Source organism: Mustela erminea, chromosome 14 (genome assembly GCF_009829155.1).
Source record: "Mustela erminea isolate mMusErm1 chromosome 14, mMusErm1.Pri, whole genome shotgun sequence".
Lineage (NCBI taxonomy): Eukaryota > Metazoa > Chordata > Mammalia > Carnivora > Mustelidae > Mustela > Mustela erminea.
Genome location: NC_045627.1, coordinates 7,199,686 through 7,216,179, shown reverse-complemented (window position 1 = coordinate 7,216,179; position 16,494 = coordinate 7,199,686). Strand labels below are relative to the sequence as shown.

The window sequence follows — 16,494 nt, the reverse complement described above, 5'->3', positions numbered from 1 at the left end:
AATTCTCAGATCCTCAGATCTAGTTTTCTTTACGTACAGCAACAAATATAATTCAAGGATAATCACTTGGTCATTCTCCTAAAGCATACAGTGCTTTACGGAGCACTGTATGCACATGGGGTACATGGGTGGCTTAGTCAGTTGAGCATCTGACTCATGGTTTGGGCTCAGGTCATGATCTGAGTTGTGGGATCGAGTTCAGCATGGAGTCTGCTTGGGATTCTCCCTCTCCTCTCCCAAATAAATACATAAAATACAACCTTAAAAAAAAAGGACACTTGTGTGGCTCACTTGGTTAGGCATCTGCCTTCGGCTCAGGTCATGATCCCAGGGCCCTGAGATTGAATCCTGCATCAGGCTCCTTGCTCATTGGGAAGCCTGCGTCTCCCTCTACTTCTGCCCCTCCCCCTGGTCATTCTCACTCCCTAATAAATAAAATCTTATAAAAAAAGAATTCTCATAATATAGCAGCTAGTGCTACAGGTGTTTTCCAAACATCTCTGAAAAGATGCCCATTAATCAATGGTTATAAAGCATCCTACACAATTAACCTGAACTCATGGGTTAACACTGAAACTTACATTACCAACATTATTGTTTAATGCACTACTATATATTTTACTAGCTAGTATATAGTAAAAATAAACCATACCACCTGTTAAGGTCCAGTATATTTAGTCACATAAAATGTGAGGTTGCATTTATATTAGTGAAATAACCAGAGAAAGTCTGTAGTAGCCAGCTGGAGGTGAGGGCAATTTGAAGAGAGGAACACCAATCGTGTTCTATCTGAATTCACATGATTGTGTAATCCATTATCAGTCTTTTTCTCTACTATAACCACTAAGTATCAGATTTGTAGGTATGGCAACAAAGCCTGTTCTAATGACAAGGAAAATGCAAAACAAGGGTCAGATAACAGACATCTCAAAGGACAAATCAGGGCACCTAGGTGGCTCAGTTGGTTGAACATCTGCTTTCAGCTCAGGTCATGATCCCGGAGTCCTGGGATTGAGCACCATGTCAGGCTCCCTGCTGCTTAGGCTTTCTCTCTCTTTCCCTCTTGCTCTGTCTCGAATAAATAAAATCTTTTTCTTTAAATTTTTTATTTTTTAAAAAAGGATGATCTCGATGCCTGAGTGGTTCAGTCAGTTAAACGGCTGACTTTGGCTCAGGTCATGATCCCAGGGTCCTGGGATCGAGCCCCGCACTGGGCTCTGTGCTCAATGGGGAGCCTGCTTCTCTCTGTGCCTGCTTATGCTCTCTCTGACAAGTAAATAAAATCTTAGGGGGGAATAAAGGACGAAGCTGTAGGACTTGGGAGGACTGGATAGATGGAGGAGATGAGGGTAAACAAATCACACTCCTGGATCACTTGAAGCATGAAGATGGTGACAGACAAGGCAGAGGTAGAAGTGGTTTCATTCCATTGTTTGGATTGGTAGAGGGATCGAAGGGGAAGTATAGGTTGGTTGTATGTTATTTCAGGGTGATGATGGAAAGCTCAAATGACTAGGCAGTTACAGAACTTGAATTTGAGCTCAGGCTTTGGATAAAATGGTTCTCATGGACAAAACAATAAGGAGTCTAAGAATCCTTTCAGAAGGGAACAGAGCACTGAGTAAGAATCATTTGAGAGGTAGAACCACATTAACTTAAGAGCTAACATTTTAAGTTTATGATCTTTTTACACTTTTTAATGGAACCCTAGAGAGGTGAGAGATTAGTTTCAAGTAGATTTACTCATTATAAATATTTATTAAGTGCTTCTGGGAATACAAGGGTGAGTAAGTCACAGACTTTGCCCTTAATGAGTTTCCAGTGTAATGGGAGACAAGTAAACAAGTAATTAGAGGCCCTGATTCCAGAACTAACAATGCTGTTTAGTAACTGGCTATTTACTTACTAGTCTCCATTACAGAAAAATCATGAAGTTTAGGAATAGTGTCTTTATCACTCTTACATCTCCAAAGCCTAGTGTAGATCTAGCACATAGGCACTCAGGAAATATTCTAAATGAATTAAATGAAAATATTTAAGTCTCAGCAATGATGAGTACTACCTTCATGGCATGTTCTGCCATAAGCTGTGTGGGGAGAGTGGTGTTAGGAAATATGGTTAGTGAACAGTGGGTTGGAGATCAGATTTTAGGAAGTCTTACATGTTATGCCAAGGGATTTATAGGTGGCATACTGAGGATTCAAAGAGAATGTCAGAGGGGAGCCTGGGTGGCTCGGTTGGTTATCCAGCTCTTGGTTCCAGCTTAGGTCATGATCTCACAGGGAGTGGAATCAGCCCCGCGTTGGGCTGTCAGAGCACACCATGGAATCCGCTTCAGATTCCTTCTCTCTCTCACTCCCCCTCTGTTCCTCCCCACTCATGTGCTCTCTCTCCCTAAAAATAAATACCCCCCCCCCAAAACCCAAACAAACCAAAGAGAATGTACGACATGGGAATGACAATCAGATTTATGCTTTGGAAAGAACACCTTGGTTGGAGTGTATGTTACTATAATAGACAGTGCTTTCAAAACTTTTTAAAACATATTTAAGTATGCACATAGAATGGGAGGCTGGCTGTATAGGATGTGCTTTTTCAAGGTCCTGGCTCTGCTCAACAAATGCTTGAACAAATCATCTGGTACCCAATAGGTACTTCATCTACGTACATTTCCTTCCCCCTTTCCTTCCTCTGAATACACTGATTAAAAAGAGAGCCAACAGATAAATCTTGAGGATATAATGCAGAGGACTTAATAGGCCCTCAAGAGGCAGAAAGGGAGGGAAACAAGAACGGGACGGGTTCCTTGGGCTTATGGCATGAGGACAAACAACTTTCCTTGAGTTGAAAGGCCGACAGACCTAAGAAGTAGAGAGGAAGAAAGTTTGCAGAGTTTCCATTAACTGGGAAAAGAGTGGAAAAGAAGCAATAGACATTAGAATGACAAATGTGAAAACTCCCATCAGGGTTAGATAAATAAAAGGTCTTATTGAGGCCTTAACATGTTAACCTGCAATGGTGGTAAGAGCTGTTGTGGAAACACTCCCCAACAGCACTGAGCAAGTTGGAGGAACAAAGATGGGGGTGGTTGGATGCAACCAGGACTGGGAACTGGCAGGATGAGAAGGACCTGAGGAAAGTGATCTGAGAAAGCCCCTAAATGGCTGCCGGAAATGAATGACTGTTGGGCATAGGTCAAGAAGGGAAGGAAGTCAAGTTGGAAGTTAACAAACTGGAAGAGAGTAGAATAGAGAAAAGCTAATGGATTTAAAATCTCGCTGAAAATTATTTATGACAACATAATTTAGCTTTCATTCTTTTGGCTTTGGCAAGGAAAAAAGTCTATTTTTTGAACCTCTATAGACTAGAAAATAGGAAAATATTTCAAAATTACAGGTCTTCTACATCCAAAATCCAGTTTACTTTGGTTCCAAGACATTCCTTTTTTTTTAAATTTTATTTATTTATTTGACATAGAGAGAGTTCACAAGTAGGCAGAGAGGCAGGCAGAGAGAGAGAGGAGGAAGCAGGCTCCTCGCTGAGCAGAGAGCCCGACGTGGGACTCGATCCCAGGACCCTGAGATCATGACCTGAGCCGAAGGCAGCGGCTTAACCCACTGAGCCACCCAGGCGCCCCTCCAAGACATTCCTTTAAGCAGAAAAAAAATACTGTAGTTTAAACCTAAGTAGATAAATTAATATATTTTTACTAGATTTAAAGTACTCTTACATTGTTCTTCTGTATTGACAACTGTGATTATAGTTCAAGGTGAAAAGAATAGACTTTTGATTACTTAATGGATAAAATGACTCTTTTTGTAAGACTCCAATTCAAGGTCAAGCATTTCTGTCCTTGATAAAGACCAGATACAAATGACAAAGGAATCATGAATAGCACCAGGCCAAAATTAATTTGATTAGGTAAGGAATAATCAACTTAAGCAGCCTTCATCTTAAAGGTAAATATTTTTTTATATAGTTAGCATTAGATCTTTTTGACTAATCTTTAAGCTTTTAAGTAATGGATTCATAAACACAGTTCAAATTTCCATAATGCAGCATAAATACCCATGATTTTCAATTAAAATGGAAGACTCAAATTATCTTAAAAACTAGTGAAGGTACTACCCAACTCTTCAAAGGTTGGGTTGAGGGCTTCAGTGAGATTTTTTTCATGCAAGTTCATAGTGATTAAATCTGCCAAAACATATTATAATGGAACCAAACAAGCAATATGCAACGTTTCTGGAAAACAGTTTCATTTGGGGAGGTCAGCAACACTTGTAAACTAAGGAATCAAGGTTTTTCTTTTCTTTTCTCCTACCTCTTGTTGCCAGGTGGCTCCAGGGTGTTCAGGGTAGAAAGCACACAAAAGGGATAGTGAGTCAGGGTTAAAGCACTATAAAGCTAACTGAGAGTACCTGACATTAGGGTCTTTGACTACTTTTCAGCCAGGCACTAGCTCTCAGGTTAACACTTCTCATTACTTTAATCAGAGATTAAAGATACCTATTTCCTTTTTTATTCAAGCACCAATTGCCTTTAACGGGGAGTAGTGACCTCAGTGGCAAGGAAAAGGGCATTTTCCCCCTACTTTTGTAGTGAGAAAACAGCTCTTTAATGATTTTTACTTACTAACCAGTAGGAGACTACAAAAAGGCTTAAATAAAAGCTCCTCCCTAAAATACTCTTTCCATGTACCTTTTGTTTCTTCTCAAATGGAAAGACATTGCTGTATCCAGGTATCAATCTGTTTTGGGGACACAAATTATAAGGAAAAAAATGAATGAATTTGGACTAGCGTATAAATTTCATTAAGTGGAGTCTCCCTGGTTAAAAAGCAGAATTTGCTGGGCAGGGAGGAAGGAAAAAAAGGAAGGGGGTAAGAAAAAAAGACTAGTGCACTTAATGCTTATCAAGGTCAGCTTTTTCATGGAAGACTTTAGTGAGGGAGTTTCCAAGAAGAGACCGAGATATTATAAGTAACAACATTTAGGAAGAGGAGGTCCAGTGGTCTTCGGGCCAGCTCGCTACAGAAACTGGTCCCAAGGAGTCACTGACTTGAAACTGGGGTAAACGAATGGGAAATTGTCCATATAGCACAGTTAGGAAGTATCTGGATAAAAATTCCTGGAAGCTGAAGTCTTCTTTATTGACAGAATCAACAGAACATTTGTGGCAGTTGTCCATAAGGTCCAGACATAGCACATTCTGACATTCAAATCAGACCTACTTAAATGTGGCCTGTTTTGATTCTTTCAACTTTGTACTATGATGATTATCTATACAAAGGGGTTCTAAATCAAAACCACCTCATTTACATCACCCTTATTCATTCGGTTTGTGGAGAGTGACAGCTCGGTCCAAATTTTTTAAAAAGTGATAGGCTAAAAGACAAAAAAATAGTCAACTGCAATAAGCTACCAGGTCTAACTGGAAATGGCTTAATATTATTCATTCTCTTCTTTGAACATTTTGCTTAAGTGCTTAATTAGGGCTACAAGCTCAGGGTTCCCACCACGTGCATCGATTTGTTTATAGGCTTTAGATTCAAGCTCTTTAAGAGTACTCCGAGTGTATTCAAAAGAACCTACATCCTCAAGATAATGTACACAGTATTTTTTAATATCTACATTCTCGGTTCTCTGACGCAAGATATTCTGCACTTGTGTGCTTTCAGGCCTCGACCAAATAGCATGGATAGTAGGGAAGGAGAACTTTCCCTCTGTTAGATCTTCACAAAAGCTTTTGTTTTCACTATATTCTTTGGAGTGTAGATTAGCATAATCATCCCTAATTTGGAAAAAGAGCCCCAGTGTATTAAGCAGTGGCTTTAGATCTTCTTTGTAGTCAGAGAACAACTGCATGAGACCTACTGCTAATCCGAAGAGTCCACCTGTCTTCTGCAGCACCATTGCTTTATATTCTTCTTCAGTGGGACAAGTGTAATTATCCCTCCAATAAATATCTAGACCTTGTCCCTGATGGAGTTCCAAAAGCTGGTGGGTGAAAAGCTTCACTGCATCTGGGTGATTAAGGGTTAAGACTTTCTCGAGGCCAAGGAAATACACGTAATTGGCAGAATTGATGACAGATGGAATTCCATAGATGCTGTGTGCCACTGGAAAGCCACGTCGGAGTTTTGAGTTGTCTTCGATATCATCGATGAGCAAACTGGCATTATGCAACATTTCTGTCACTTCAATGATAATCTACAAAAAAGACAAGTGACAATTTCATTTTATTTGACCTATTCAAAACAGCTTATAAATACTTAACAGATTACAAGAGTCTCAGATTTCTTAGTTTTTTGTAATGAATAATTATTTAGCAACCTCAATATAAAACAATACATGTATCCACATTAAACTCATTAAGAGCAACAGTATTTTACGTCACATCTATTAATATGTTAGGGATTAAGAACGACGTTAGAATTGCCTAAATACCTGTAGTTTGTCTTCTGGAACTTTTAGCCAATGATTAAATGCCTGTGAAAGTTTGGTTCTCACTTGTTTACCTGAAATTAAAGAATAAAATTTGGCAATAAAATTAATATTTCAGTTATTAAAAAAAAACATTCAGAAACTTCCTTGGAAACTGTTCAGACTTGAATCCAGCCCCATCACTGCTGGGCCCTCCCTAAAGCCCCCTCTACCAAAATTCGCATTCTGAAAGCTCATGGTCTTTTGAAATCAGGGCATTCAAGGAGATCCTAAAGTATGCAAATGGCCTATTAGTAAGCCCACTCCTTTCATCTTAACTTGTATCAACAATTTTGGAATGAAATGTGGGCATTTTAGGAACTAAAATGATCTAATTCATTCCTTTTCTGAAAAATAAGTCAACCTAGTCAGTGGCAGTTAGTCAGCAATGTCTGTTTTCAGAGAACTGTAGGTATTTCTAATAAAATGTACTTTGCTATTGAATTCAATAAAATATCACAAAATTACCTCTTAAAATTATCTACCATTTCTTTAAATTAAGGTTTTAGAGACTGTATAACTCTGCTTCTTTCCTATCAAAAAATGAGATGACCATTCCCTGAAGTATTCCCTTTCAGCATTCCAGTTTAGTCAAAAGTTAATCTTTTTATTTTGACTAGGGCCATTAGTTTTTCAATATTATCATTTTCTTACATGGAAAGCTCAAGAGGTTTTTGGGTAGTAGTTATCAACAGAAGTCATTTTTGCCCAAATATAAAGGAATGGTAGAGAAAAACTCCAACCAGTTCTTTTAATAGCGTTCTACAAGCTTCCTGATAGAATGAATGTACAGTAAGATCCTAATTTCAGATGGTTTCAGAAAAAGTTACATAAAAAGTTTCAGTGAACAAAAACAGTATTTTCTAAGACCTATCTATGTTTTCTCTGCACCAGTCACCCAAGCAAATGAATAAACTCTCATCCCATATCCATATGAAAAAAAGTTGCACTTTTTGTGAGAAGTCTAAAAAAGAAGGATCTTTTAGGGTTCGAGAAGCAGTATTTTCTGTCTACTAACCTTTTAAGGTGAGCATGGTCCGGGTAGCAGATATATAGTTTGTACTTTGATCTACTTTCCAGTTTAACAAAGGCCAATCTGAGCTATACTGACAAAGCACATCTGTGCAAAGTAACCGTATTGCTTTAAAAAACAAGTTTAGGGGCGCCTGGGTGGCTCAGTGGATTAAGCCGCTGCCTTCAGCTCAGGTCATGATCTCAGGATCCTGCGATCGAGTCCCGCATCGGGCTCTCTGCTCAGCAGGGAGCCTGCTTCCCTCTATCTCCCTCTCTGCCTGCCTCTCCGTCTGCTTGTGATCTCTCTCTGTCAAATAAATAAATAAAATCTTAAAAAAAAAAAAAAAAAAAAACAAGTTTAGAAGATGAAGAACACAAAGAATCAATGTGGAGCCACATTTTTCCTTTTTGCTTTTGAATATACATAGAAAAGAGCACATAAATGGCTTAACTTATAGGTAATGTAGTTGTGTTTAAGTATTTTTTTTCCTTTAACCATAGTCTGGGGTCTGGGTTGATAGTTTTAAGGCCCCAAATAATTTCTAACAGGTGCTAGTCAAAAGAGATCCCTCAAAATTAAAAGAAACACATGATAATTACCTTTCTTCTTTATTTATTTCTTAAAAATATTTATTTTAGAAGAAGAGTGTGTGAGTGGGGGTAGGGGCAGAGAGGGAGGGAAAGGACAAGCAAACTCTGTGCTGAATGTGGAGCCTGATGCTAGGGCTTGATGGCCATGACCCCAAGATCATGACCTGAGCCCAAGTCAAGAGTCTGATGCTCAACTGAGCCACCCAAGAAACCCCCAGTTACCTCTCCTCTTTTAAAGACTTTAACATTACTAATTCCCAGCCTGGGGACCTACCCTAGCGCAAATAAGTAAAAAAGTCATTTGACTTCACAAATTCCAGAAAATCCTAATACTAATAATTGCTAATTATTATAATCTTTTAATAGCAAGAGTAACTTTTCGACTGAATAAATGGCCTGGCTTACCTTTAAGTCACTTTAGGAACTCTGAGTTCTCTGTGAAAAATCGGCTTATTATGTATAATGCAATTTCCTATCTCTTTTTTAAAGAATTTATTTATTTATTTATGGGGGGGGGACTGCATGTTGCAAGCAGAGGGGCAGGAAGAGGAGAGAATCTTAAGCAGACTCTTTGTGGAGCCCGATGAGGGATCAATCTTGTGACCCTAACTAAGATCATGACCTGAGCTGAAATCACAAGATGGACGCTTAACAAACTAAGTGGCCCAGACACCCCCCCCATTTAAAAAAAATTTTTAACTTAAATTCAATTTAGTCAACACATGCTGTATTATTAGTTTCTGGGGTAGAATTTAGTGATTCATCAGTTGCATATAACACCCAATGCTCATTATATCATGTGCCCTCCATACCTAATTCCCCTACTTTCTATTTCTATTTATTCATTTGAGATACAGAGGGAGACAGCACGAGTTGGGGGGAGGAGCTAAGGGAGAAGGAGAAGCAAACTCCCTGCTTGCTGAGCAGGGTGCCTGACATGGGTCTTGATCCCAGGACCCCAAGATCATGAGCTGAGCCAAAGGCAGATGCTTAAATGACTGAGCCACCCAAGCACCACAAAGATTTTTATTTTTTAAGTAATCTCTACACCCAGCAGGGGGCTTGAATTTACAACCCCAAGAGTCACATGCTCCACTGATTGATTCAACTAGGTGCTTCATAATTTTCTGTTTCTTTAGGAAAATCTTTTGAGGTTATATTCTATAATGGAACAAGATTGTATCAGATAGTAAAAAAGTGAGATACCTAATGAGAGTTTTAAATGCTAAAATACTATAGGATAATGAGGATTAAATAAAAATGTTACAGAAGTTCATTATACAGGTAAACATTATTGCTAAAATTAGCTACAGATGGTCCCTGCTTTGCTTAGCAGAACAGGAGATACTCCTTAGATGCTTCACAGCACTGATAACTGGCATGTTTTACCATAGCCCAGTTCTAGCCAGTGTCTGCAACCTTGTTACAAAGTAAGTCCAACAATGGGTAGAGTGCAGGAGAAACATCATCCTGTTTCTCAGCAGGACACCCTGAAATAAGTGTAGTTACTAGCTGCTGAATAAATCACTCAAAAGGGGTCTCTTGGCTTTTTCTTTTTTGGGGGGAAGTAGGTGGGGCAGAGGGAGAGAGAGAACCTGATCTCAAAATCAGATTCTGAAATCTGAGCTGAAATCAAGAGCCAAGATGCTTAATTGACTAAGCTAACCAGATGCCTCTTGGCTTTTTCTTAAAAAGCAGGCAACTTTTCGGGGGCGCCTGGGTGACTCAGCGGGTTAAGCCTCTGCCTTCGGCTCGGGTCATGATCCCGGGGTCCTGGGATCGAGCCCCGCGTCGGGCTCTCTGCTCAGCAGGAAGCCTGCTTCCTCCTCTCTCTCTCTCTGCCTGCATCTCTGCCTACTTGTGAACTCTCTTTCTCTATGTCAAATAAATAAATAAAATCTTAAAAAAAAAAAAAAAGCAGGCAACTTTTCATTATTCTTTTCTCTTTAAAAAAAAAAAAGATTTATTTATTTGAGAGACAGTGTATGCACATGTGCAATGGGGGTGAGGGGCAGAGAGAAGCACAGTCTCTGCTGAGTGCAGAGCCCCAACATGGGGCTTGATCCCAGGACCCAGGTACCATGACCTGAGCTGAAGTTAGATGCTCAACAAACTGAGCCACCCAGGTGCCCCCCTAGTCAACTTTTTGAGCTGTACTTACAATAATTGTTTATGTAGTTATATATCAATAAAAAGCAGCACAAGACAAGGGCAAGGCAGTCAACGTTGTCTGCCCTGGGTGCAGGCAATAAAGAGGTGCACTACCTTTAATGAATTAAAAAATAGTAACAGACCCTGGATGTCTTGAGTGGCTCAGTCAGTTGGGCATCTGCCCTCAGTGCAGGTCATGGTCTGGGGGTCCTGGGATTGAGCCCTGCATTGGGCTCCTTTCTCAGTGGGGAGCCTGCTTCTCTCCCTCTGACTGCTGCTGCTTATGCTCTTTGTCAAATAAATAAAAACTTAAAAAAATAGTAACAGACTGACTAGTTTTTTAAAAAGTGTAAATTTTCTTTGTCCTTTGGATCTTGAGGATTTCATCTTTAATATGTTAGGATTTTAACTTTTAAGAAGCAGGATTTTATTTGCCTCTGGACTCATCATAGTGGAAAGTAATTTATATCTAACAAATTTAGGATCCTTTTATATTGCTTCTATAGTACTATGGAATATCTTTATGTTGTTAATTAGATTCATTTAATAAGCTTTGGTGAGTTATTACTTTTTTTAAAGATTTTATTTGGGTGGGGGACACATGCAGGGGGAGTGGGAGAGGGAGAAGCACGCTTCTCGCTGAGCAGGGAGCTCCATGCAGGGCTTGATCCCACGACCCCAGGATCATGGCCCGATCCAAAGATGCCCTGGTTCCCTCCATTTTTCTGAAACACTGACATTAGCAGGTACATCTCCATGTAGGTCTGCCAGCATAGAAATGATGCTAATCATGATGGCCTGCAAGATGTAGCGGGGGAGCTACCACTCTTCAGCTTCTGATAACCATATTTATCCTCTCCAGGCTATAAAGAATAGAAACACACATAATACCACCGAGGTGTGTCCACAAAGAAAGGTGAGGTGTGCACTTTAGAACAGAAATGAAAAAGCGTTTATTGTGACTGATTTGAGAACACCACTGGTCTATAGGTTAGCTATCTTATGGGCTAAATAGGGTTTTAGGGTTGTTAACTAACTCACCATCTTTTATATCATTTCTACAAGAAAGTACATTCCAAGTTTCAAGTAACTGGTCTGTGAATGAATTTTTGTTACAGGAACCCACCCCTATTATATATGAGTTTTAACTTGCTATCACCATTTTCCAGACCAAGTTAAAAAAATAGCAAAATAAAACAAACATATACATGATTAGGCAGGTGTTACCATAAGAAGCCAAGTTCAGGTGACCCATCTTTATATAAGAATAATGTGGGCCTTGTTTCCAAGTAATGTGACTTAGAGATGCAGTACTATTTGGCTCTTAAAGGAACTAGTAGCATAAGAAATGCAGTGTGTGGATGACAGTGGAAAACGTGAACATAGAAAGTAAAGCTTTTTGTTGTTACACAAATTGGCATAAAAGCCCCTGACACCTAAATAGTAGGGAATAGGATCGTGTGGCATCCCAAAACCTCCAATGGCGTACTCAAATGTTTTCAGTATTTTTTTTTTTAGTTACGTTGTATAAACGGACATTTTTTAAAGGGTACTTCAAAAATATCCCCCCCCTTTTTAAGATTTTATTTATTTCTCAGAGAGAGAGCAGGGGGAGTGGCAGGCAGAAGGAGAAGCAGGCTCCTCACTGCCGATCCGGGACGACCCCAAGTGAAAGGCAGATGCTTAAGCGACTGAGCCAGCCAGGCATCCCCAAAATAACCCCTTTAAGAACATAAAACTAAAATGTTCTATTTGTGGGCGCCTGGGTGGCTCAGTGGTTAAAGCCTCTGCCTTCGGCTCAGGTCATGATCCCAGGGTCCTGGGATCGAGCCTCACATTGGGCTCTCTGCTCAGCAGGGAGCCTGCCTCCTCCTCTCTCTCTCTCTCTCTGCCTGCCTCTCTGCCTACTTGTGATCTGTCAAATAAAAAAAAAAAAAAAAAACTTAAAAAAAAATGTTCTATTTGTAATTTTCCTTGTATGCATCCCTTATTAAATAGGAAATCTTTTCTGTATGCTAGCATTTGAATGACCACAACTCTATCACAAGACCCTATAATGGATCTATGGACCATAACTAAACAGTTACCTGGTAACTGAAGTAAATACTTATAGGGTTCTAGAAGAATTCTTTGGACTGTTTCTTGAGTCTTCTCCATTGTTTTTAAACTTCAAAGCTGATCTGTGAATAAGGAGACATAATAACTGAATTAATTTTGAGTTCCAAATGCAAAGGGATTTGTATCTCAAGTTGTTTTTGTACAGGCAGACTTTCAGTATGTTGTATAAGAAAATGCTACATATATGAAATCTTGAAACATGTAAGTAAAAGAAGCCCATCTTCAGAAAAGGCAAATCACAAACACAGAAAATAGACTGATGACTGCCTAGCACTGTGGTAGCAAGAAGAGGGAGTATGAAGTTTCTTTCTGTAGGAATTAAAATACTCTACAATTAGACTGTGGTGATGGTTGCACAACCCTATAAATATACTAAAATGTTAACTTTATATGGGTGAACCACACATGTAAATTATCTCATAAAAAAAAAAAAAAAAGAAAATCTTTAAGTGATTTCATTGGTCAGAGTATTCACCTGGGCTGTAAGTGATTTCCTCAGTTACAAAACTTATACTAAACTAAGCCATTCTTATTTTACTCAACCATAAGGGCTTAAATTGTTGACATCAAATCAATGTCAAAACAAATACACAGAATTAGATACTTCTATATTTGACTGATTACATAAATTAGTAAACATATTTTCAATGAGCATTAGAATGAATACATTTTATATCTTAAAATATAAGGCGAAAACTTCTCTTATACTTTGTTTACAATCAATCCATTTAAGACGTACACTAACTTGAATACAATTATCAAAAATATTACCTTGTACACACACACACACACACACACACACACACACTTCCCTTGTAGCGATTTCTTATTGGGAGTTTTACCTTCAGTGTTTTCTAGAATACCATTTGTGGCCTTCCTACCAAACTTTTTTACTGTTGAATCCAACCCCTACTTGGCTTCTTTGTATCTTTTGCTATTTTTATTTGTCCTTATGTTAGGAATATACTTTTCTAATTACTCTGACATCTTGGCACATTTTAGGTGGCTTCTTACCTTTATCTTTCTTTTGCTTCTATAACAATGGTTTGGTCTTTAGGATCATGAACTGAAAGGATCAAAAAGTGTGTTTTTTGTAATCTCCTCTTAAGTAACAAGGAGAAACAATATTCAGAACTAGTACTCCAGCAAAGGAAATCATCTTAGCAATATGACCTCAAAGAGAAACATTCCATGTAGAAATGGAATGCCTTGACTGCTCTGATTGACACCTGCCTTGACTGACAATTAATACCCAGTATGTCACAGGGGAAAAAAAAGGTTCAGAAAATATTTTGAAACTATCTAAAAACTAGTAACCTCTTATCTATACTGTTTAAACTCTGACATGTTGCCTCATTTTTTTTTTCCTTCTTCTTAGATTTTGTCTATTTATTTGTCATAGAGAGAGAGATAGAGCGCACAAGCAGAGGGAACAGCAGGCAGAGGGAGAAGCAGGCTCCCTGCTGTGCAAGGAGCCCAGTGTGGGACTCGATCCCAGGACCCTAGGATCATGACCCAAGCCGAAGGCAGATGCTTAACCAACTGAGCCACCCAGATATCCTGACATATTACTTCATTCTTAAGAGATCAGAAAAAGAAAAGATGACAAGCAGGAAGAATAATCATTTAAATAAGATTATTAAACAGAATTAAAAGTAGGATAAACAAAAAAAGGGATCTTATTTATATATTTCTGCATTTTGAACAGTTGGTAGCCATCTCTTCCATAACAGGTTGAGAGCAATAATCATGTTTATCTTTTTTCACAACCTCCAGAACACACTTAACTTGAAATAATGAGTCTACCTTTCAAGAACTCTTTTGTCTTCATATGGAGGCAAGTATACTCTTGCCCAGAAGTCAGAGCTAACCACCTTTGTTCCAATTTTTAAGGCTTTGGTTGATGCCATTAAAAAACAAAAAATATGCATTATAAATTTTTAAAAATTATCTTTTTAGAAAAGATTTTATTTATTCATTTGACAGAGAGAGACAGAAGAGGGAACACAAGCAGGGGGAGTAGGAGAGGGAGAAGCAGGCTTCCACTGAGCAGGGAGCCCGGTGCAGGGTGCTGAGATTGTGACCCGAGCTGAAGGCAGACACTTAACGACTGAGCCACCCAGGTGCCCCTAATTTTTAAAAATTACCTTAAGAAACTCTTAATAAGTGAATTAATGTTCCTTTCCTACAGGATGTTTATACACAAGTATTCTCAGTAGTGGGGAAACACAGGAACCTTAATTTTTCTACATATTGAAAAGTAATCTGTTTTGTCTTCTTAAATCTCAGGGTTTCTACATACAGCAGCCTATACCCTACCTGCTTCCCACCCCCCCCCCCCTTATAATGCAAAGCTTCCTATTATGGCTGGAAATTTCAGTCATCAGGTAGGTACTAGACTCCAACATAAAGAGGCATTAGTGTTACATAAAATCAACTATCTTGTTTTTAGACTGAATAACTACAGGATGCCTCTGTGAGAGAGTCTGAAACTACTCACTTTCAAAACTGGAAAACTGCCTTTAATTTGTTCATACAATTGATGGATGAATAGTAACATAAAAATAACTGTCCCCCCTGTATGGACTACTACTGACATAATCTGGTTGGGATCCCTGCATTTGCCCCTCTAATGCAGACCTCTACTCTTCGGCCAGCAAAATTCATATCTGGCCCTATTTCCCAACCAACTGAGAACCCTTCGGAGACATCCCTTTGCTCTTAGGTAAGAACACACTCCCTAACAAACTGTCTGGAAGACTGGGCTACTCCCGCCTCCCCCACCCCCAGCTTCAGTACTTCACACTTTATTATCATCATTTTTGTTATTATAACTAACTATGTTAGTTCTTCACACTTTAAAATCTCTCTCTAGATACAAGGCTCCCAAGATGTTATTTTTTTCCGCCTGGAAAGTTCTTTCCCTATTAACTCCTGCTAACCCACCCTGGGCTCGATCTTCACTCTGCTTCCCTTAAGTCGAATTCCCTATTTCAAATCATCACGTAACTCTCCTTCGCAGCACTCACCACTGTTACCAACTTCACACCCACTTGTGGGTCCACTTTACTCCCGTCCGTACCGTTTTCCAGACGGCAGGCGCCCAATAAGCACGGGAAGGACTGAATGAACCTCATGGTTCTAACGCGCTGGAGGATGAAATCAGGGCATAAACTTGCAGTATAAAAAGTCAGAATACCGTGCAAGTTGCTTTTTGTTTTTTTAAAGGGAATGATCTGATTTCAAAATTGCTAAGTAGTGCCAGACGATTATCAGTGCAGCTGGAAACGCAGAACGGATCCTTTCACTCAAACCCCGGGAGGTGACAGACCTGAACAAAACTGCCCGAGCTACAGGCAGCGGATTTAAGTAACTTCGAGGCAGATTTTTCGCAGAGACTTGGCCAAAGCGCTTCCCGGCGCTCCTTTGCTAATCGGAGCCCGCAGGGCCGGTGAGGTTCCTGCTTCCTCTCGGCTGGGATGCCCCCTTCCGCCCTACGAGGTCACCCTCCGCTCCTCCCCTTCTCCAGCGAGGATGGAAAATTCATACACAATCCGGTTCAGCATCCGGGTCCTCACCCTCCTTTCTTTCTTTCCCCTCGACCCCGCCTTCCCGCCTCCCCCGCCCTCACTCCCATCCGGGTCCCCCCCGGCCGCCACCACAGCAGCTCACGGTTCAACGGTGAGATCACAACTTTCGCGCCGCCGGCCCGGGCGTAGTAGTGCCCAGCATCAACTTCCCACTTTATAGTTCAGAGCAACGCTCCGCCTGACGCCTACATGGATCCCTCCCCCTACTTCACCACAGAACTCTCCGCCCTCCTCAGCCGCCAGCGACACCGCATTACTCGGTGCAAGAAAATGCGCCATCCCGGTCACACTGCGCAGGCGTCGTTGCCGCCTCCCCACTGCTTTGTGGCCCCGCCCCTTCCCCTCCCCCCGCTACTTGCCTCACGCCGACGCGGGGCATTGCGGGTTTTGCAGTTCTCCTGGGCAAAGGCTTTCGCATTGGCCCTAGAGGTTGGACTACATTTCCCGGGAAGCTTTGAGGAGTAACTTTCTGTTTCCATAGAAGTGGTGGGAAAATGGCGTCGTTGTTTGTATCCCGGGGGCCAATAAGAATAGGGGATGGGCGG

General features: G+C 40.2%; 1 protein-coding gene across 7 annotated transcripts; it reads right to left on the bottom strand.

Moving 5' to 3' along the window:
* Positions 1–4,699: 4,699 nt before the first annotated feature.
* Positions 4,700–16,432, bottom strand: GGPS1 (geranylgeranyl diphosphate synthase 1). 7 transcript variants are annotated; one of them, XM_032312154.1, is made up of 6 exons: positions 16,032–16,253; positions 14,166–14,253; positions 13,374–13,425; positions 12,329–12,421; positions 6,450–6,520; positions 4,700–6,212 (listed from the first exon to the last, which is right to left on the bottom strand). In XM_032312154.1, the coding sequence occupies exons 4-6, from the start codon at positions 12,396–12,398 to the stop codon at positions 5,451–5,453; spliced, it is 903 nt and encodes a 300-aa protein (XP_032168045.1). In that variant the 5' UTR covers positions 12,399–12,421; positions 13,374–13,425; positions 14,166–14,253; positions 16,032–16,253; the 3' UTR covers positions 4,700–5,450. The 7 variants fall into 7 exon arrangements, with proteins under 7 accessions (XP_032168045.1, XP_032168047.1, XP_032168044.1 ...); XM_032312156.1 differs by lacking the exon at positions 13,374–13,425; XM_032312153.1 differs by lacking the exon at positions 14,166–14,253.
* Between the last annotated feature and the right edge of the window lie 62 nt (positions 16,433–16,494).

Bases quoted from the DNA above. Each gene is read 5' to 3' on its own strand.
- GGPS1 (XM_032312157.1), bottom strand. From the start codon at position 12,398: ATGGAGAAGACTCAAGAAACAGTCCAAAGAATTCTTCTAGAACCCTAT. The intron at 6,521-12,328 runs GTAACTGTTTAG...CTTTAATTTCAG, and splicing joins GTATTTACTTCAGTTACCAG to GTAAACAAGTGAGAACCAAA. The intron at 6,213-6,449 runs GTATTTAGGCAA...TCTTTTTTGTAG, and splicing joins TTCCAGAAGACAAACTACAG to ATTATCATTGAAGTGACAGA.